General features: G+C 38.7%; 1 protein-coding gene across 2 annotated transcripts in view; it reads left to right on the top strand.

Annotated features, from left to right (window-relative positions):
• Positions 1–21,549, top strand: part of RELN (reelin) — a 475,458-nt gene that overhangs the window by 234,955 nt on the left and 218,954 nt on the right. For both annotated transcript variants that reach the window (XM_040644349.1, XM_040644350.1), the window contains exon 8: positions 4,712–4,763. In XM_040644349.1, the coding sequence (XP_040500283.1) occupies positions 4,712–4,763 (52 nt within the window). The remainder of the gene's footprint in view (positions 1–4,711; positions 4,764–21,549) is intronic.

The raw sequence follows: 21,549 nt of genomic DNA, 5'->3' as shown, positions 1-21,549 counted from the left end.
AATGAGCAACTTTATCACATTATTTTAAAACTTTTTGTCCCAACCAGAAAGGAACTTGACTGATTTTTTTTTAAAGTAAAAGTGCACTGAATAAACTAGTTTTGAACAAATTTTGGTTTATGCCAAATTGTTTAGGAGCAGGTTACTTTCCCTTAATTTAGACTGATTAGACTTTGCCTCCCAAAGGGAAGTTCTTGGATCATACGTAAAATGAAACATGAGCGTCCTAAATTGAAAGCAATGAAACCACTAGCCATCAGCATGCGGCTAATGAGCCTTTTGTTGTTCCTTGGTTCTGGCAGAAAGACTACATCTCACATTCTTGAACAAGGATATAAAAGCAATTGTTATATTATACTCCTGGCTCAATTCGTTTGCGAGAAATGCTCTACTCAACAACATCTCTTACGCTTTGCTTTTCTGATTTTCAGCTCGAGTTTTAGGGCTTCTTTTTTCTCCCACATTTTCCTTATCATCGGGCTTTTAGGTAACAGGTTGCATTTTTCACCCCTACATCGCACACTGTGTTTCAAATTCATTAACTTTAAAAGTGGCTAAAAGTCTGGCTTCCACAATACAAAGGGAAGAAAAACTAGCGAGGCAATTAGAAGAAGATTTAGTTATCAAAGTGAAAGTCAATTAATTTTTATAACATGGTTCTTATTTTATGCTGCTTGAATACCCCTTTCATGGCAATGGATACATTTAATTTATTAAGGATACGAGCTGCAGAACATTGATAAATTGAAGAGTTTTTAGCTGAAATTAGAACACAAACAGAATTAATTGGATGCAAATTAAAATAATAGGTGCTCATAATTCAAGTCTCACAAGGTGTTATAATATTCCTGCAGACAAATGTGACTCTGGTAGTGAAGATCTTCTTGAAAAAAATAGATTTGCTTGTGCATTTTAAATAATGTACCATGACTTAATTAATTATCTATAAACCTTAAAACAAAATAAAATTTTACTGTAGTTAATTGAGCTTAGAATAAATGCCTTTTTTAGAATGTTCTCCCATTCGGTAATATTTCGGAGATGCTTGGCAAGTTCTTTTTTGTTCTACTGATAAATAAGAAATAAACATATCTAAGAATAATGCCAGAATTCGTATTTCTACAGTTTCTAAACTAAAAACTGAAGTGTCTAGTTTATTCGACCCATGTGTATTTTAATCCTGTTTTCACTATTTCTCAGGTTATTTAACATTAGAGTTAATATACCCAATGGGCTAGTTTTGAATTGTATTATATAATTAATGTGAAATTAGCCTTTCAAGTAAAAAAGAAAATACTTGAAATAATTTTCTTCATCCAAGAAAGAAAAAAAAAAGACATATGTAGATTTATATTCCCATCATAAGTACGAAGAATTGTGTTGTGGACTCCAAGGGAATAGAGTGAAGATACATTAATAAAGACAGGATGACATCCACATTTTACACAGTAGCAGCTTCTAATTTTCAATAATTTTTATACTCTATTGGTGTCCCAGGAGCAAAAATATATATTGTACCAAGTTGTGTTTACAGAAGACAGATCAACCAAATGAAAACAAAGGAATTCAGTTGTCAGTTAACATGCTATTATGTTTTCTAAAATTCAGATATTTGCCTGGCACTCAAGACTGAATACAGTCAAAACTGTTGTGCGTGAGAACTGATGAAAGGTATCAGCCCCCAGACATCATTTTTTAACAAATTTGCCTTCTTTTTCATAAATTCAGTTCTTACTGTAGTTGTGAAACAAAGGACCACAGGCAAAGAACCTTGGTAGGCTAATGTGATATCTTCTATAATGCCAGCAAGAGCATCTCCATTTTGTGAATTCAGTCACATGGCATTTTATTTCAATAAAAGCCAGAGTCGGTGAGAGACATCTGCTGTCACATGGGCACACCAGGCATTCATGTCCCCACTGATGCTGTGGCTATAGCCCTCACACATTTTATTTAACTCCGTGAGGTCCCCATATTTCGGGTGGTGATACCCCAACTTTATTCATTTTGCTGGTCTGAAGTGAAGGTCACGAGGAATTAACTTATCCAGTCCTTTAAGAGAAAATGTGCTCTCTCAGAGCATGAGACATGTTGGTTATGTGACCCCCTGTGTTTGTTTTTGAAAGAAATTACTTATTGAATTATTTTCAGATATTTGGAAATGCATTTTAGTTGCAGTGAGGAGTTTGGGCTAAAACAGGATCAAATCCCCCCAAAATTTGCAGGGAAGATGTGCAGAATGAATCGCCTCAGCCTGTAGCGAACTCGTATTCATTTTGTGATCCTACTAATTTTCTATGATTTGGGGTCTATTTTATAACTTAAGACCACTGAGATTTGGTAGGAGAAAAGTTCTGTCAGACATTCATAGTCGCTGTATTATTTATCCAAAGCCATGTAGGAGACCCTTTTCCTTTTCAGAATGTCCGATGTAAAGACTTAATAACTTTGCAAACTAGAATTACATATGTGAATCCAAGGATAAGAAGTAATTTATAATCCCCAAATGTAAACATAGGTTAACAGATTTTATAGGTAATGCTTCTTGTTACTTTTTTCTCTTCATCTTTCCTATTCCTTGGAGCCAACACTTTTAATAATGATAATGAGCTAAGTGGGTATAGGTAGAGAAATGAAAGTTAACCATTCTATCAGTCCTTAGCTTCCCTGGTGGAGGAGAAAAAAAATGTAGAATCAATGACTAATCTAGGTCCAGGGTCACTCACTCTCGGTTAGCACATGTAATTTGAAATTTGGCAATATTCCAAGCACTGTACTGTTTGCTAGTCGCGGTCACGTCTGTGGAACTTCATTATGCAGGCGACACTGTGTCATTTATTAGACCAGCAGGATAAGCATCTCAGACTCTCTAGTATATTTCATGCACCAGCCTTAGCAATAACTATGGTGCTTTTAGCTTACGTAGGATACCATTGTTTCAAAGAACTTATATTCAGGAGTGTTTCATGATTCACCTGGGAATCTACTCAGTTATAGAAAATCAGAGGTGGAAAGAGCATTCGTTCAATTTATGTGAAAACTTTAAAAATTTTCTTGTACCTCTTTGGACTGTAAGATTAAATTATCTAAGTGGAAAAACCATGAAGACAAACACTTGAACCTACTCTAAAAATTGTGTGTGTGTGGGGGGGGACAGATTCCTTTTAAAGGAATCTTGAAAAAGAACTAGTATCCTAGTTATTTAAAGAAAATTCTGTTGGTGCATTTTTCTCTAATGACTCTGGTTGAGGGGAAGAGAGCAGGAAACAGAGCTCTGGGCATGGTGGGCCAGTTTTCTTTTAGCAGGTAATCTGTGATAATGAGGGATTTAAATTAAGCAGAGAATTTGCTCTGATGCCCTGACATCAGTGATTTTTGCTACAGTTAAAATCAGTTAGGAGCTGATATCTATGCTGATAATCTAATAATTTATAAAATGTCTCTCTTGCCTTCCCCTCTTTTACCTTTCCTGCTTCCTCATGGACTTTAAAGTCACATATTTAAAGCGTACATTCAGTCATCTTTCCATATTATGTTGGAGAAATGGGAAGCACACATCCGATCTTTGGATGCTCACAGCTCAACTGAATTCTGGCAAAACAAGAGGCTTGCTCACTCCTCTTTCCACTAGTTCCCACAGTGATTCATAAACTGGATGTCTCCTGACCCTACCACAGTTGTGGACTCCATCACATGGGGGCCAACAAGGTGCAGGGATAAATTTAAGGATGATAATATGACATAAGACGCAGAAGCAAGACAGCTTCCTGGTTTTGCCATGGTGAAAACATAGTTGTACACTTTGTAATTTATAGGTGCAGTCATGGGAGGCATCCCATTCATTAGCTTACGGGGTCAGGAACCCCACAAGAGAGTCACTGAAAATGCGAACCCTAATCCTCATCTCATTTGAACTGGTATGGGTCAACGTCACGGCTCCACGGAATAAATAAATAATTTTTTAAAATTTAAATTTATTTAAAATTAAATCAGGTACCATTTCTCTTTTAGAAGGGGGAAAATTGTTTAAGCGTGCTTCTTCATGAGATTAAAGGAAAGTAATAGAAATGTATTAGAAGGACATTTCTAGGCCCATAGTTTGATTACTTTTTTTGGAGAGGTAACAATTTTATTGTGAAATAATCCACATTCTCTACAATTCATTCATTTAAATTATAGAATTGAAGGCTTTAAGTTTATTCACAAAATTATGCAATCATTACCACAATCAATTTTAGAACATTTTATCGTCCCCTGACAAAATCCTATACCCTTTAGCTGTTGTATTTCTATTTACTTTTCAAAATAATCTTATTCTCCTCATTTCCTCTTAATTTACCTCCCAGTTTTTGTTTGGGAACCTTTTTATGGCCTTTGCTTTGGGCTCTAGATCTGTTGGTGTAGGATGGAGGGGACATTGAGGGGTGAGGGGAGGGGACTGTGTTAGGTGCCCTCACAAGATTACCTGACAGATCACACTGAAAACGGTTTTCAGCAGGACCCTGAGAGTCTAAGTCAGGATCTCACAGCATTATTCCCCACAGGACACCATGAAATGTGTCTATGTTCAGACATAGTGATGAAAATAAGCTAACCACTGGATAAATATAACCTCTGTTTATGGCTCCTTTCTTTCCTCGTTTCAATCCCCTTTCCTCTTTCTCCTCCTGTCTTTCTGCCTGGTCTTAATTTGATATATTCCTTTTTCTAGATTACCACAAGCCTTAATACAACAACAGCCTCTGTCCTCCAATTTTCCATTGGTAAGTGTTTTTAGCAATTATAACAATTTAACTTGCAAGTGTTTGTTTTAATCATAGTCTGTCACCTGGATCATAGTGCCAAATGCTTTTCGATTTAGAGAAGAGTCCGTCTTAACGTTGCTGTAAATAGTTTTAAATGTTTTTTAAATGAAATTAAAAATCGGAAATGCTGCGTTCTGTTCTCACTTCTCTCCAGCAGGGAGTGGTATTTAAGAATGATACAGATAATTCAAAACGTTTTAAAATGATTTACATATGGATTTTGAATTATTGGGATGATACTGTTAGAGCAGAATTAACCTGACTGGTTGTGTTTTGCTCAGATTAAGATGGAAATCTGTTAAATTTCCTGCACCTTGACTGGCTGATAGTGAAAGAGATGATTATCGTGCCCTGAGAGAAACCAATTAGGGCTTCATGTTTGACATCAATAATCCATGTTTAATTCAGACATAGATAATTTTAAAATGACTGTATCTGGCAATATTTCTTTTCAGTGAGCTAAAAATTCCTACCCAAGCATTCAGTAAAATAAAGTACCTTTGGATCAAGCGTGTACAGCTTTGCTGTCTATATTACCTTCTGTTCTCATCTCCAAAGGATATGTTAGTAAATAACATGGACAAGTTTCCAATAGGAATGTTCTAGGTAAAGAAAGATACTGCCCTCTCGGTGGGGGCCAGCCTTATTGATCTCAGCCCTGTAGCATGGAGACCTCCTCCCGGCCTTTGCCTATGAAGTTGCTGGCAGCTGGGGCTTGGGGACAGGGGAGGGAGAGCTTCCTTCAGCCCCATTCCCCACCCCCAACCCCATCAGCCACTTGTCTTTGGAGAACCACCATAAGCAAAAGGACCGTTTCCCGCAGTAGCTTCCGAGTCCTGATCACCAAGTGGCCTTCTCCCAGCCAGGAGCTCGCTGTGCTTGATTGTGCCAGAGAGCAGGAGAGTAGTTTTCTTCAAGCTATGCGGTTGTCACCCTCTCATCCGTGTGCCTCCCTGAAGCTTCTGTAGGTCTCATGCGAAACTGCCTGATTACAGTTTGAGTTGTTTTCTTCTCACTTCGATAGCAGGACTACAACAATTTGCAGACTCTTCAGAAGTCCATATGTGGTCATAAGGAAAGCGTTAGCAAAAACAAGATAATGAGTCTTTCTTAGGAGGGTTTTCTTTGATCTGTTAGCAAGTGTATCCCAAATGCTCTGTAATGAGCATGTAAGACTTTTATAATCAGAAACAAGTGAAGTTCAATTTTTGAAAGTTGTGGTGCTATAAAAACAATTCTTTTAAAAACTCTAGCATGACAGGCAAGTAACCAGAACCAATGTGTTTAAACTTACTATGCTGTTAGTATAAAAGAATGTGCTGAAAATGTTTTCCTGTTTATCTCTATTCCAAGTATTTATTCCAAACTTCTTTGTTAGGGCAATGAACATTAATTTCAGATATTATTTCTTACCAAGTAAAGAATACAAGAGAATCCTCTTTAAAATATATGCTTCACAATTCTACTAGTATTTGAATTTTGTTCAAGGTAGGTAGGAATTTTATTCCAGCACCAATGAAATTATCCTACCTTAAAGGGGACCAAAAAAAAAAACCACTCTATTTTTTTAATAGTAAAGAGTATACTGTGGAGCTGGCAGGGATTAATTTCCTCTCCTTTTAATATCACCCTACCATGAGCAACAGAGCTGATGATAAAGGGCTGGGAAGGGGAGCTACTCAGAGGATACAGGGTCTGGTGCCCAAGATCCCAAAGCCAGAACAAGCATCATGACCAAGGGCTTGGGACTAGCCCCAAACATATGACTTAGTAAGAGCCCTTGACTTCACTGCAAACCAAAGACTGTTGCCTACCAGGCCAGAGAGCTGCTTGTATTATTTAAAGCATGGATTTGAATCCTAGGTTAGAGTAACAGAATCAGGAAGTTGGAAGAGATAAGTAGATGGATAGATGACAGATAAAAATATCTCAAGTTTATATCTAAAAAAATACTTAGAAATCTTTTTTGAGTGGCAGTTTTAGAATCAAAAGAGAAAAATTTTTTTTAAAGATTTTATTTATTTATTTGACAGAGAGAGAAAGACAGCCAGCGAGAGAGGGAACACAAGCAGGGGGAGTGGGAGAGGAAGAAGCAGGCTCCCAGTGGAGGAGCCTGATGTGGGGCTCGATCCCAGAACGCTGGGATCACGCCCCGAGCCAAAGGCAGACGCTTAACGACTGAGCCACCCAGGCGCCCCTCAAAAGAGAAATTTTAACATGTCATTGTTTGGAAATGAAACAAAATATTTATTTTATTTTAATTTTTTAAAAAACATTTTTAAATTTGAATTCAATTAATTAACACATAATGTGTTATTGGTTTCAGGGGTACAGGTCTGTGATTCATCAGTCTTATATAATACCCAGTGCTCATTACAACACATACCCTCCCCAATGTCCACCACCCAATTACCCCATCCCCCACCTCCCTCCCGTCTGGCAACCCTCAGTTTGTTTCCTATGGTTAAGAGTCTCTTATGGTTTGTCTCCTTCTCTGGTTTCATCAGAAACAAAATATTTAGTGAAGAATTATAACTTATTGCTTAGGATTTCACTGGGGAATTTGCTTACTGCATTTTGAGAATAAAAATCTTGGGAACTAAGAAGGATTAGGGTGGCCAGGAAACAATGTAGTGGCAAACCATTAGCTGTATGGCCTATGGGGGTAAATGGTCAATACAGTAGGGTGAGCACAACTTTTCAGAAATGGTTTTGTGTAACTCGTTATGAGTGCTTGGGTAGCATCATTCTTTTTATATGGATGGTGTGGGGACTAAACGAGGGCACACACACAGATTCCAGAGATGTTGTAATCGTGTGATTTCATCCTGAGCTTTAAGTACCACGATAACCAAATACCAAAAAAGCAAATGCAGAGTTAAGTAGCAGCCAATGCGTTTATACTCAGTTCAAAAATTATATTGCCTGTGTTATAAAAAAAAAAAAAACAACACTGTGTAGACAATCCAACATTTATATTTCTTTGTGGATTGTGGAATTATCCAAATCTATACTAATGGTTCAATATGGTCAGTCGGATTTAGTGTCCTTCCTTGGAATTCCTTAAGGATGTTAAATGCTCATTGTTTAGTGTGATGATTCAGATGTAATACGGACAATTTTCTGGGGAATTCTGTCATTATTCATGGCTTTCATGGTGAATTATGTTCACAATTATGGACATATAGCCACAATTGAATAAGTTATTACCTTGATCCTTTTATATTGCTCTTGTAAATATTTTCAGTTCCATCACAAGTGTTATCCAAGTACCCCAGAGCTATGTGTACAGAAATGTCTTAAATTACTAAGCATATCAAATAAACTCTATCATGCCACTGTTTCACAGCAATCCTCTCCCAGCCCTTTCTAAATATCTATACATATACACACACAGACATGTGCACACACACACACGTGTAAATATATGCATAAACATACAGGCTCTCTTAACCAAATGAACTTTAAAGTTAAAGCATCCTGAAAACACAGCTCCACAACCTGAAATTTATCAAGTTATCAATACCTAAACCATCTTGAAAAGTGTCCTAAAATGTTTGTAGACGAACTTTTCATTTTTCCACTCCAATGAAAGATCTCATATCCATTTCTGTGCTGAAGCATTGATCTACCGCAATCCTCAGTCGCTTCATTAGAGTCACCTGGTGGAATTTATGGTTGTAGCCTTAGAGACATTTACCCATTTCCTTTAGATTTCCTCTGGGATAGGAAGAAAAATTTGAGACGATGTCCTTGCAAACCGTTATCTTACAGATGCCTCCAAACTCTGCTTTCTCAGACAGGATCCTGGGTCCAAGGGAAGGGCTGATAATGCTTCATATGGTTCATTCACTTCACAAGATTTGACTGAGTATTTGCTGTGTGCCCAGCCCTTTCCTGAGCTAACTATAGAAAGACAAAAAAAAAAGGAAAACAGAGGGTTTTTACCATGCTTAGCGGTTTGATAGAAGGCTCTGGATACATCCAGAGCAGGAAACCTCTAGGGAACTGCCAGAATGCTATAAACGGAGATGGACATGTGTGCTGGTCCCCATGGTGGCAGGTCCTGCAGAGTAGAGCAGGTCAGGAAGGCTTCTTAGGAGAATCCCTGAAAGCCAACGACATGAGTCACTAGAAGGGACAAAGGTTTTCCAGGTGAGGAGACAGAGTGACACAAGCAAGATACAAGATGGGAATGTGAGTGCCCTCCCGGAGCAGAAGGGCTGACCAGGGGGTGACTATGATCAATGTCAGATAAAATTGTGTCCATTTGAAGAGTTAATCTATATCGGCGGGGGTTTTAAACATCCTGAATAGTCAACAGAAGTCAGAAATGGCCTCTTTCTCTCTTGAGCAATACAAAAATATAATGAAATTAATTCTTAAGAAAGATCATTTGGACAGTTGTGTTCAGAGTGGACTTGTCTCTTCCTTGATATAAATCTGCGTTGACTTGCTCAATAAGATCTTGCCAAGTATTATGCTTGTTCAGTTTAGCTTAGCTCTTTATTCAGATTAATAGAATTTGGAGGCCAAATGGGGATTTAAGGTAAAGCATTTAAAAACATATGCCATGAAGAACAGAGTTTGGCTTGGGAGATAAATCTGTCTTGACCATCATGATAGTCTCAGCGCCTAGCCCAGGGACTCAAAACAAGTAGATGCTCATAAATATTTCTGGCCTGAGTGACAAGTAACTATTACAGAGACATCTGTAATAGTATGTAACCAAGTGCTAAGTTGGTTCGATGCAGACATTTCATGCCAAGAGAGGATTTGGGCATGGTGATCTGAAGACCTCAATCAATGGAAAAGTTGACCTAGAAGGAAACATAAAATCACCAATAAACTATGCTTTTAGTGAAGCCAGTGGACAGTAATATATATCCATGTATTTATCAGTTTGTTATTAATGAACTAGCTAGAATCTATTACTTGTTCATACTTTATAGAATTAGTTCCTTTTTTCTTTGGCTTTACTTATGAATATCTTAAAGATCTGGGGTTTTCTGTGGGCATTTTTTTAAATATCTTTTTTGTTTGTTTGTTTTTAACCATCTCAAGACATGGGATAGTCATTAAATCATAAATGTTTTACTTTTATGGATTAAAATATGAAAATGTCCTTAGGCCTGATCTGTTCTCTTATGTACTATATGTGCTAGACTCTCTGAGATAAATGAGAGCTTCTCACTTTGTATGAGTGTATTTTGAAAAATAAAAACTAGAAAATAAGGAAAGTTAGAGGTGCTATTAATGGTAAATTGGAAGATTGCTTTGTAAAAGAAAAGAGAGCTGGTATTATTTTTTCTTAAATAGGTACAGTGAATAAAATGCTACTTGTATGAGGTATTATATTGCATTTAGCATAAGGGAAGCAGCTTTTCCCTCAAGCCTAATTCATAAACATCTTAATTACTCAGAACTTGATCCAGTAGAGAACGTCTCTCTCTACTCTTAGGACAGCTTAGGACAGCTAATTCAGAGGAAGGAGAAATTGAGCCCTCCATGTCTTGGTAGGAATTATTGCTCATTTCCTCTGTGAGCTTCCTGAGATATGTTTCTAAATTAGACTCTCATTTTTTTTCAGGAGTCACTCTCCTTGGTAAGTGAGTAAAACCTTGGGGAATTTGTTATGAAATAGTGAAAAACCTCTTCTAAAAACATAATCTCTGAGTATGAGATGATCAAAATCTCTGATGACTTGAGCTCAAAACAAATATTAATAAAATACAGAAGTTTAGAAAAATTTAATGGTGAAATTAGTTTAATACATATGAATTTAAGGTTAAATAACATGTTTATTGAGTGTAAGATTCTTGGATATAGAAGATATTAAAATAAGATTCGTTTATGACTTGAGTTTTAGATCTTCAAAGGTCTATATTAACACAAAAAGTGAAAATTTTATATAGAACACTTATGTGTTATCTAAATTCGATAAATAAAGGTTTGGAACTGATTATAATTCAGGTTATCCTGCTTCTTCATCCTGGAATTGACCTGTTCCTTTTCAGGGAATGTATATTTTAAAAGACCAGTTTAAATAAACTTTATTATATATATTTCAAATCCATCTCACCCAAAATTCTTAAGTCCTGTTTTAAGCTATAAAAGGTAATATTCTCAAATATTGTAAAATACTACTAAGCATAAAGTTCTGGCAAAGATTGTTGAGATTAATTATAAGTGTTCTTGAATAATTAAAACTGATAACTAAATAATTATCATTATATGAATTAAAATACAATTTAAAAGATACTGTGCCCTTTTCCGTTTGAAATATTTAATTCTTTGTCACTCTGCTTGATGAGGCTTAAAAAATAAATATCAACGATTCATTCATAAATATGTTCCACTAAAATTTATTGAGGACTGTTCTAGTAGAAGGCATAAAAGCAGTAAATTAGAGGATGAGGAGAAACCAGTCATTGGTATAGACTAAGTGATCTCTCCTAGCCTGATATCTCTGATTCTCACTTCTCTATATTATCACACCTACTTCTCTGCTTTGATGTATACACATTTATACACATTTCTGCACATCCACTTGCACCCTTTAAAGCTTAAATCTTTAAAGCCCTAGGGTACAAGTATCCCTCTTGGTTTAGAGGGCAGAATTTTGCTCACAACTCGAACTAACTGGGGACTATGTTGGATCTCATTCATAGGTTAGGAAAGAGACTTAGTGATGTTCCACACTGGTGCTCAAAACTATACCCACTGTGGCCTGCCAAGGCAAGGGAGCATGCTGAATGAAATCCATGGGCAATATGAGAACCTGATCCAAGCCAGCAACTATCATGTTCTTATCAATCAAGGCCTCTTGATCAAGACTTCTTCTCTCAGAGAGATCTTTAGGATGTATGCTGCATATAATGTGGTGTGTGTGCATGCACTGTGGAGAAAGCCAAATCCAAGACACTGCTCAGCCTGCAAGGACTGTATTTATCAAATAGGTGAGGGTGCGGGAAGAGTCCACATGTGAGAAGAAGCCAAGGACGGGGTGCAGACTACAGAGGAGAGTGAGAGCAGAGTGTGTTGGAAAATCCAGACAGAGGGAGGTCCAGAGGCAGGACTTTATCATTTGGGACGGAGACTGATAAGAGCAGGAGTAGGACTGCTCCAAAGCACCACCCATGAAGGTTAGAGAGATGGAAGCTGGCAGGGGAACAAGGCAGAGGCCATCTAAGACCTGAAGATCAAGGTCAAAGCCAGAACTGCAGCAAGGGTGGTAATGCTGAGTTTCCAGATTGCTGGGGTGGGGAGGGGCAGTACTTAACACCTGCTGCCTAAGGTGGGGATCAGTCCTCCCAGAAAACGAGCCAGATCTCACCACTAGGGCTAGGTTGTATGGCCTTGGCCCTGGGAAAAGGAGGACTGCTTGGCAGGGAACCTGGCAAAGCCTGACACATTTTGCATTTCTCTTCCTTATGTTTCTCCCAGCATAGGATCTGATGAAAGCTCTACGCTGTGGGCTTGGGAGGAAACATGCAAAGGGGGTGGACATCCAAAGGTAGTTGGAAATAGCATGGTGTTCCATAAATTGAGAAAGAATTGGTTCCTTTCTTCCTTATGATAGGAGCGGTGGTAAAGAGGAAAAAATATAAATATTTTGGAAGTGAGGGAACGGGGATAGGACTGAAACGGAGAAAGGTACAAAAGGGGAGGAGGACAGCTGTTCATTTTATATCCTGTGGTCATTGTCCATCTGCCATAAACCGAAAGAAGTCACCTAATGAGGTTTGGGGATTTCAGCCAAGGAAGTGACTAAGGGGCAAAATATTAAGTACAATAAATCACGTACTGTCACATTTATTCAGAGAGAAAGGTTTGTAGATCCAGTAGCCTGTTTACTAATAAAGTCAGTCAAAACAGAAGTTATTGCCAGTAGCCTCATTCTAATAACCAAATATAAAACGGAAGGTGAGGACAAGTTGCTTTTAAAACCCAGCTCTTTTTCTACATAGTAAGAGAGGTTTTTCGAGTTTAAAGGAAACCTGTTTTTAGTGTAAGTACAGAATATTTTTGAAGAATTTTACTGCTGTACTTTATTTGACCTCTCTTAATCCTTAATATCAGTCTTTAGTAGATTCTTAAAATGGAAATTTCCCTTCCATATACTGGTCCTTCTTATAGTACTGTCCTTGAAATATGCTTCTTCGGTTAAAAATATGCTAAATTCCCCGCCAAAGGCTATTTTTTGTGTGTGTGGGTGAGACAGAGGTATAGACATAAACTCCAGATTTCTATATTCAATTGATTACTTGATTTTTGAGACAAAGATTTTGGACATGTCGATTTCTCTAAACTGACCATTTTCATTAATAAAATAATGATTGATCTCAACTTCGGTCATCGTATTTTACCAAAATTGAATTCATTTGCTCTTGACAGATCTAAGAGTTATTTGAGGATTTCCTCTCGTGCGGAATGGACCTGTTCTTAATTAAAGTCATATCTGTGGGCTCCTTTCAGTCACAATTCCCCTCCCTGTCATTTGGGACCCAGAAGCCCCAGGATGCTTCTCGGGGCTGCCACAAAGCATTATCCGATGTGGTAACCATTTTTTCCTTGCCTGCCTCTCACCCACAAATCAGACTGCTGCCCCTTTGGCTACAGCCCCTGAACTTCAGCAAGGCAGGAACTGCTGTCTCTGTGGAGACACAGGCCAGGCGAATCAAGCCCGTGCTTTCTGAGAGCCTGAAGGATGCGTAGACAGACATGGGACAGCAGCTAACGGCTGCCTCCGAGGATCGGGGGAGACTACTGGCTCGGCCAAGAGCAGCACTTCCTGTGAGCCATTCCATATGCGTATTTTCCGCCCGTGGTCTGAGAATTCGCAGAATAGTCCACATGGGACCAAACTCTCACCTTTGCAGGTAGATTTTTTTTCCCCTTTTCCTTGAATTCTGCATTTCAGAGTGCTCTGTGGAGAGCCGATGCACAGGAAGCTAAGAAGCAGCAAAAACAATTTGTTTCAAAGAGTAGAAGGCAAAGAAGCTGGCTCACTACTAGAGGATAAACATGATTACATTTTTTACACAATTTACAAACTAATGGAACAAATGTACGTAGATATGCCACAGAAGAAAACATTATGCATAATACATAAATGCTAATAAAGTTGGGGTTTTTGTACTAGGAGAGGAATAAAACAAACATGAAAGCTAAGAAACATTAAACCAGTTATTCTGGAAATGAGAGCCTTTCTTTAAATTGGGAGTCATCATTTAAGCACTTTTCATCAGGTAGTACTGTTATACTTATTATCAACATGTTGCTCTATAGTAGATTATTTTGATGCCATGGGCTAGTACCATTAGGATTTTTCTGGCAGGCTCAGTAACAAAGGAAATAAAAATCTAAGTGTAATGTAATCATTGTTCTACATTGTTGTTGTTCCTGGAGATTAACATGCACAACTGCCTCCAATAAAATATTTGAACAGAAGTTTGTAAAACAATAGAAATATCGATCACCTGCATAAATAATGATCTATGGTTCTGCTTATGGCAGAATTATTTTGAAGCAGATGAATTCCAAAGGAGCAAATAAGCCTTTCCTGTGTTTCTTGATGCTTTTGCATACAGCGAGATTATTTTCTCAGTGAGTAGTCCTGTCCTCAAAAATCACTCTTAGCAAGAAGAGGGTAGATAACTGCCGCAACTGCCTATTTTATCAATATGTTCGCATGCTTCCTCCCATTTTTCACAATATAGAATGAGGCAAGTCCCTTTCTTGAATGCCTTCGCCTGTAGTAACATGTCCTATCCCCTGGGAATGATGGTGTCTAGCTTTTTAAAAGCTCCTCTAAAACTTCCCCATTCATCTCTTCTCTCTTTCCATCACCTCAACCTCGAGTTAATGGTCCTATCTTCCATTTATCTCCCTTGAAAAGATGAAAAGATGTGTTGCTCCTGTTAAGGTCTGCACCAGTCATAGCAGGGAGTTCTAAGTAACCAGATTGCATCCATTTCACAACTTTATGATCTTTCTCTATCAAATGCTGCGGTTTGCATGCGGCTCCTGAGCCCTGCGTGTCTCTGAGGTCTGAATTTTGAGTAATGGCAGCGGCAGCACTTGGGCGGCAGGAATCCTCAGCAGGGCTCTGTCCGAGTTCTCCTCAAGCGTTCAGTATTTATGGGCCCCCACTCTGCTCTCTAGAGGCATGATTTCTGGCGGTGCTCTTCCCCATCCATAAATTTCGTGAGATCCGTTCTCTCCTCCTTCCATGGCTCTGTGCGACATTTTAAAAGACAGCTTGTTTTTCACACAAGCTTTGAGGAAAGAGGCAGCTTCCCGAGAGGACAGTAGCTTTTTCTATTGTTTCTGTTCTGATTTACTTTGAAAAGTCCTGGGCTTTGTGAAGGGCATAACCAAATAAAAATAAAACGACCCAGGCGTTGGGAGACTAAAAACGTATGATTGATCCTTCTACCATAAGAGTAAAAGGAAATAGAGCTCCTTGAAATACAGGCTCACCATCCCTGATCTGTAATTCCATATTACAAAAAAAACTTGGGGGAAAAAAAAATACCGCAAGCCCATTAAAAAAAAAAAGCATGATGGCAAAGCCTAACGTGACCTGGATTCATCTGTCAGCAAATCCTGACTTGAAATAATTTAAAGCTATTTATAATCTTTATTTATACTACTTATGGGCTCTTCATGCATTTCACTGCAGAAATACTAATGTGATTGCAGAGCGTTGCCCCAGACTTTGCTGGGGATGCTGCAGAACATGTGGTTATATGCACCACATCACCTTTGTGAAGTCCATACATTAATTATATAAGTAATTTGGATCCTGAAATTTGTCATACCTCAAGGGTAATTATGGGCCTGTGTGGCTATTATTCTAAAGAAGGAGATAAATCTTAAATTCTTAATAGAAGAAATTACTAATACTTCTGTTTTTTTAAGTGGCCTTGATTTTATACCACATTAAGCAACTTTTAAGTTCTTTGTTTTTATGGCACCACCACCCAAGAGAGATGGGGAGAAAGAGGAAAGTTCATTTGTGAATTTGGGAAACTTCCTGGCCCTAGGAGCTGTTTGTAATCTCCATACACGTATGTTGTGCTTAATGGGCTAATGCACAATGGACAGGCTTTCCAAGTGCTTACTAGGGGCTTCATGCACTGACACGTAATTGCTACTTGCTCATGTGTTCGTGTGTTCCTGACATTATAAACTCTAACAGCACATGCAGATTTTCTCAGCCAGCACTGCACAGAAGCACTCCAGTTAAGCAAGGCCCAGAAGTTACAGGTTCTCTGGGACTTTTGCTGAGCCCCTGAGGTTCATGAAGGTCAACGTAGGTTTCATTCAGGTTCATCTTCAACAGAGGCCAAAAGTGAGTGGCACATGGCTAGTGTGAGAAAACAATTATTTTAAAGTTGATTCATCAATCTTAATGCAGTGATAATGATCATTTCCTTTTAAGAATGTTTTCATTGAGGGGCGCCTGGGTAGCGCAGTCGTTAAAGCGTCTGCCTTCGGCTCAGGGCGTGATCCTGGCGATCCGGGATCGAGTCCCACATCAGGCTCCTCCGCTGGGAGCCTGCTTCTTCCTCTCCCACTCCCCCTGCTGTGTTCCCTCTCTCGCTGGCTGTCAAAAAGAATGTTTTCATTGAGCCAAACCTGCCTTAAGTAACAGAGAAGAAATGATAACTTCTCATTCTCTTTTTAAAAGTTGTCCTGCATTAAAATACATTTATTGTTTGAATGTGCTATGCTAAGCAAAGTAGAAAATGTACTATGTAATCTAGACTAATCTAGTGCTTTAAGACCTGTGATTTAAGACATTTATGAAATGTAGGAGGGAGGATGAAGTATGTGTTCTTGAACAGGGATGGGTTCAGATTTTGAGTCCATATTTGAAGCTTATACAATTTGGGGAAAGGGCTAGGATCTCTTTAAAGAAAAACATACAAAACCACACATTCAAAATTAGGTGCAAATGTATTTATTTAGAATGAGAAAAGAAATCACAACAAATTTTTAGAAGCTAACAATACCCCAAAATCACAAATCCAGAAATACAACATAATATCTTTGTTAACTAACTGAAATGCACTGTAATACTTTTTTTCCTTGGAATTTTTGGCTGCATATTCTCAAATCACCTCTTCAAATGACAATTTTACAGTATTTTCTATAGAGGGAATAGAAAGATAATTCTGCTTCTGACTTGGTGGGTCAGAGGGTTTTTTTTTTTTTTTTTGGTAATTATTAACATTTTACCTTCAAACTTCTTATTGATGATGTCATTTAAACGTATAGGATCATCATCACATTGAAAAATCTTTCTTATTTCTTTCAGGTATGAACCCTAAGATTTCAGGGCTTTTTAACTTTTCTTGCTGTTAGTAGGCTTAACTACTCTTGACTTGTCATCACTCAGTAAACACTTTTTCACCATTGTCCTTGAGTCACAATGCAGTGCATCAGCACAGTGGACAGTAGGAGTGTTCCTGGAAGCTCTTTCTTTCTTTCTTTTTTTTTTTTTAGATTTTATTTATTTGAGAGAGAGAGCATGCAGAAGTTGGGGGTGGGGGAGAAGCAGACTGCCTGCTAAGCAGGGAACCCAATGCGGGACTTGATCCCAGGACCCCAGGATCCTGACCTGAACCGAAGGCAGACACTTACCCGACTGAACCACCAGGTGCCCCTGGAAGTTCTTTCTATGCTGAGAATGACTACACTATGAAATAGAAGTGACCTCCATAACTACATAACCATATTGCACTAAACCAAAATAACCTGTTTTCAAACTCAACTTCCCCTTAGCTGAATCTCAAAAGCAGCCATGGCCACTCCAACACCGTCCAACATGAGGGGAATATGGTGAGGGAATAGTCAGAATGGAGATGGTGGTCTTAACCAGTAGCAAATATTGGGGCGCCTGGGTGGCTCAGTCAGTTTAGCGTCTGCCTTCGGCTCAGGTCATGATCCCTGGGGTCCTGGGATTGAGCCTGGAGTCAGCGTCCCTGCTCAGCGGGGAGTCTGCTTCTCCCTCTCCTGCTTGTGCTGTCTGCTTGCTGTCTCTCAAATAAATAAATAAAATCTTAAAAAAAAAAAGTAGCAAATATTATAAAACATGGTCATTTGAACACATTTCTAGAGATCTTCCCAGAGCCTTGGGAGTTGCTCACAAAGGGAAGGAGCCCTGAAGCTTGAGCTTCATCAGCTTCAAAGTAAATCCAGTTCTGTCTACACTGTTCCTGTCTATACCAACATGTTAGAATTGAGCATTACGTTTATATATGTTCTATTGATGAATACGTGTTTACATTCTGATAAACATTCCCTTGTTCTGCTTATCTCAGAAGTCATATTTAAGGACCATGGAGATTTCTACATACTGCTGCAGCTAGGGTTCTGATTCCCAATAAATTATTAATCCAAATCTAATACTTTTTCAATGTAGATATTTTAAACCATGTATTCTTTACATTTGTAATATATTTTTTTAAAGATTTTATTTATTTGCGAGAGAGAGAGAGAGAGAGCACAGAGGGAGAGTGAGAAGGAGAAGCAGACTCTCCGCTGAGTGGAAAGCCCGATGTGGGTCTCGATCTCAGGGCCCTGAGATCATGACCTGAGCCAAAAGCAGACACTTAACCAACTGAGCCACCCAGGCGCTCCTACATTTGTAATATTGTACAGCATGTTTCCATGTCTTTAAGGGTCATTTTTATTGATAGATAACTTTTGCTGTTGGTATAAACAGGGAAGGGAAAAGAGCACTGGATCGGGAGTCAGCCCATATGGTCATTCTCTGCCATTTGACCTTGCCACATAACCTTGGGCAAGTGCTGAGGGCTGTCTGGACCTCTGGCAACTGGTTTGTAAAGTGAGAGTAAACATCTTCATGACTCTTAAGGACCTTCCCAGTGATCCTAAATCCTAGCACTTGGTGACAAGAACGAACTATGAGTTAAGTAGGAATGCATTTTGTCTGAACATATGGTTGTGATGTCTGTTTTAGTTAAGGCAGCCCCCAAAGAAATATCAAAGTACTTACCATATCTTTATTCAACCAACTGTGGTTAACTTAATCAAGTCACCCAAACAGATCTCAGCATGAGAGAGCAAATGAGCTGCCCCCCGGCTCTTCCTATAAGAGTGTCAGTCTAAGGGCTCCTGGGTAGCCCAGTCAATTAAGCGTCCAATGCTTGATTTTGGCTCCAGTTATGATCTCAGGGTCATGAGATTGAGCCCCACGTCATCAGGCTTCTGTGATCAGCGGGGAGTCTGCTTGAGATTCTCTCTTCCCTCTGCCCCTCCCCCCACTTGTACTATCTCTCTATTTCTCTCTCTAAATTTTTAAAAAAAGAGTGTCAGTCTCTGTGTTGGTGGACTGAGGTTATAAGGCAACCCTATCTCCTTAATCTGCTGAGAAGTGTACAAAAGAGATAATAATAAAACTACACTTAGTGTGATGAGCACTGAGTAATGTATACAACTGTTGAGTCGTTATATTGTATGCCTAAAACTAGTGTAACACTGTATGTTAATTATACTTTAATAAAATTTTTAATAAATCACAATGGAAGAGAAAGCAAGGAAAAATTAAATATTTAAGAATTTTTAAAAGAGTTAATAATAATGGTATCATTTTATTTCAAAAAGACTTTCTTCCTAGAGTTTAACTGACTCCTAGATTTATTTCATTCACTTTCTATTTTCTTTTTTTTAAGATTTTATTTATTTATTTGAGAGAGAGAGCTGGGGTGGGGAGAGGGGCAAGGAGGGGCAGAGGGAGAAAGAAAATCTTAAGCAGGCTCCATGCCCAGTGTGGAGCCCAATGTGGGACTCGATTTCATGACCCTGAGATCACGACCTGAGTTGAAATCAAAAGTCAGATGCTTCATTGAGTGAGCCACCCAGGCACCCTTTCATTCACTTTTTCAACAGCTATTCACTGAGGTCCTCATCCATGTGAAGCAGCTCTCAAGGCACTGGGGAGATGGGATTTTCAAGACAAAATCTTTGCCCAGGTAGAGCTGACATTCTGATGGGGAGGCAACCATTGAAGGAATGAATATGTCAGCGAGTAATAAATGCAATGAAGGAAACACATCAGGGGTCAGCAAGCGAGGGGTAGCCTTTATTGGAGGTGGCTAGGAGAAGACTTTTAAGGGTGTAACCATCGAGCAGAGGCCCGAATTGTGTAAGAGAGTTAGCTTGGTAGAAGGAGCAGCCGATGTAAGAGCCACACAGAGTGCCATTGTGTCACCACAAAAGCCTTATGTAAATGTGAGCACTAAATGATATTTTACATCTTATGTGGGAAAGGTTGCTCAAAGGGTGTGCGTTTTCTACTTTTTCCTGAATGACAGCCGAAGTCAAGAGAACTGGGACTTTATCACAAGAAAGTTAACTAGGTTTTTGAGTTCACATGTATCTCTGACATGAGAAATACTTTTGATAATTGGTTGACTCATTGATTAATTGGTTGATTGATAGATTAATCATCTTGGCCTGGCTCCATATAACAAAAGTGGAAAGTTACTTGTCTCTTTTTTTCTGAATTATACTAGAGGTAGTATACTATTTAAATATAACCAGGGGTAGAAGTTGATACCAATTTCTGTGGTAATTTTAAATTGAGGAAGATGATTCATGGATCAGACTAAGATTACAATAAAGTATTTCTTGGAATTACAGTGATGAAGCTCTCTAACAGTAGAAGGAGGCCACCATAGAGAAACAAGCTTTGCTATTTTTATTCCTTTACTTTTAAAAAGTAATAGATACTGTTTGACACTTATAAATATTAATGGTTTCTTTGCAGTAAATGATTATTTCAGAAACAGATTTACAAGTTATTATGACAATTTTTATTAGAATACAAATGTGGATTACCTGGTATGTTACATTTAATCCTGATTGCAGTATTATATCAGGTGAATGCTTTTCACATAATTGAAATAGTCTAAATTGGGAAACGTTAGGATATTGCTTTTTTTGGAACGCAACTTTTAAAAGAAATCTCTTTGAAAGGCCTTTCTATGGATTTAAAAGCAAACGACAAAGAAACTCTTTGGAAGAAGGTTAACCTTTTGTGTTTGTTCTGAAAACCTGGTCACGAGGTTATCACATTGGTCTGGGGGTGAGAGATGATCTAAGGAGGTAGTGGTGAAGGTAAAGGAAAGGTATTGATTTAATGAATATGCAGGAGAAGGGTCTAGAGATTCGGGTGGCTGGCTGTGGGGCAAGGGAAGGAGAGGGATCTTCAGGGCACCAGCAGAGAAAGTGATGTCCAAGTAAACATGATGTTTGTTCCTTCCTTCTTTCCTTCCTTCCTTCCTTCCTCTCTTTCTTTCTTTTTTTAAGATTTATTTATTTATTTGAGAGAGAGAGCACACACATGTGGGGGAGGAGCAGAGAGAGAGGGAAAGAGCAAACCTCAAGCCTACTCTGTGCTGAGCATGGAGCCTGACACAGGGCTCGATCTCAGGGCCGACACAGAGCTCGATCTCACAACCCTGAGATCATGAACTGAGCTGAAATCAAGAGTTGGATGCTTAGGGGTGCCTGGTGGCTCAGTCGTTAAGCATCTGCCTTCGGCTCAGGTCATGATCCCAGGGTCCTGGGATCGAGCCCCGCATTGGGCTCCCTGCTCAGCAGGAAACCTGCTCTCCCTCTCCCATTCCCCCTGCTGGTGTTCCCTCTCTTGCTGTGTCTCTCTCTGTCCAATAAATAAATAAAATCCTTTAAAAAAAAAAAAAAA

The sequence above is a fragment of the Ursus maritimus genome, unplaced genomic scaffold, assembly GCF_017311325.1.
Source record: "Ursus maritimus isolate PB19 unplaced genomic scaffold, ASM1731132v1 scaffold_3, whole genome shotgun sequence".
NCBI classification, from domain to species: Eukaryota; Metazoa; Chordata; class Mammalia; order Carnivora; family Ursidae; genus Ursus; species Ursus maritimus.
Note: the sequence above shows the minus strand (reverse complement) of the source record. Positions and strands in the feature narration are given on the sequence as shown.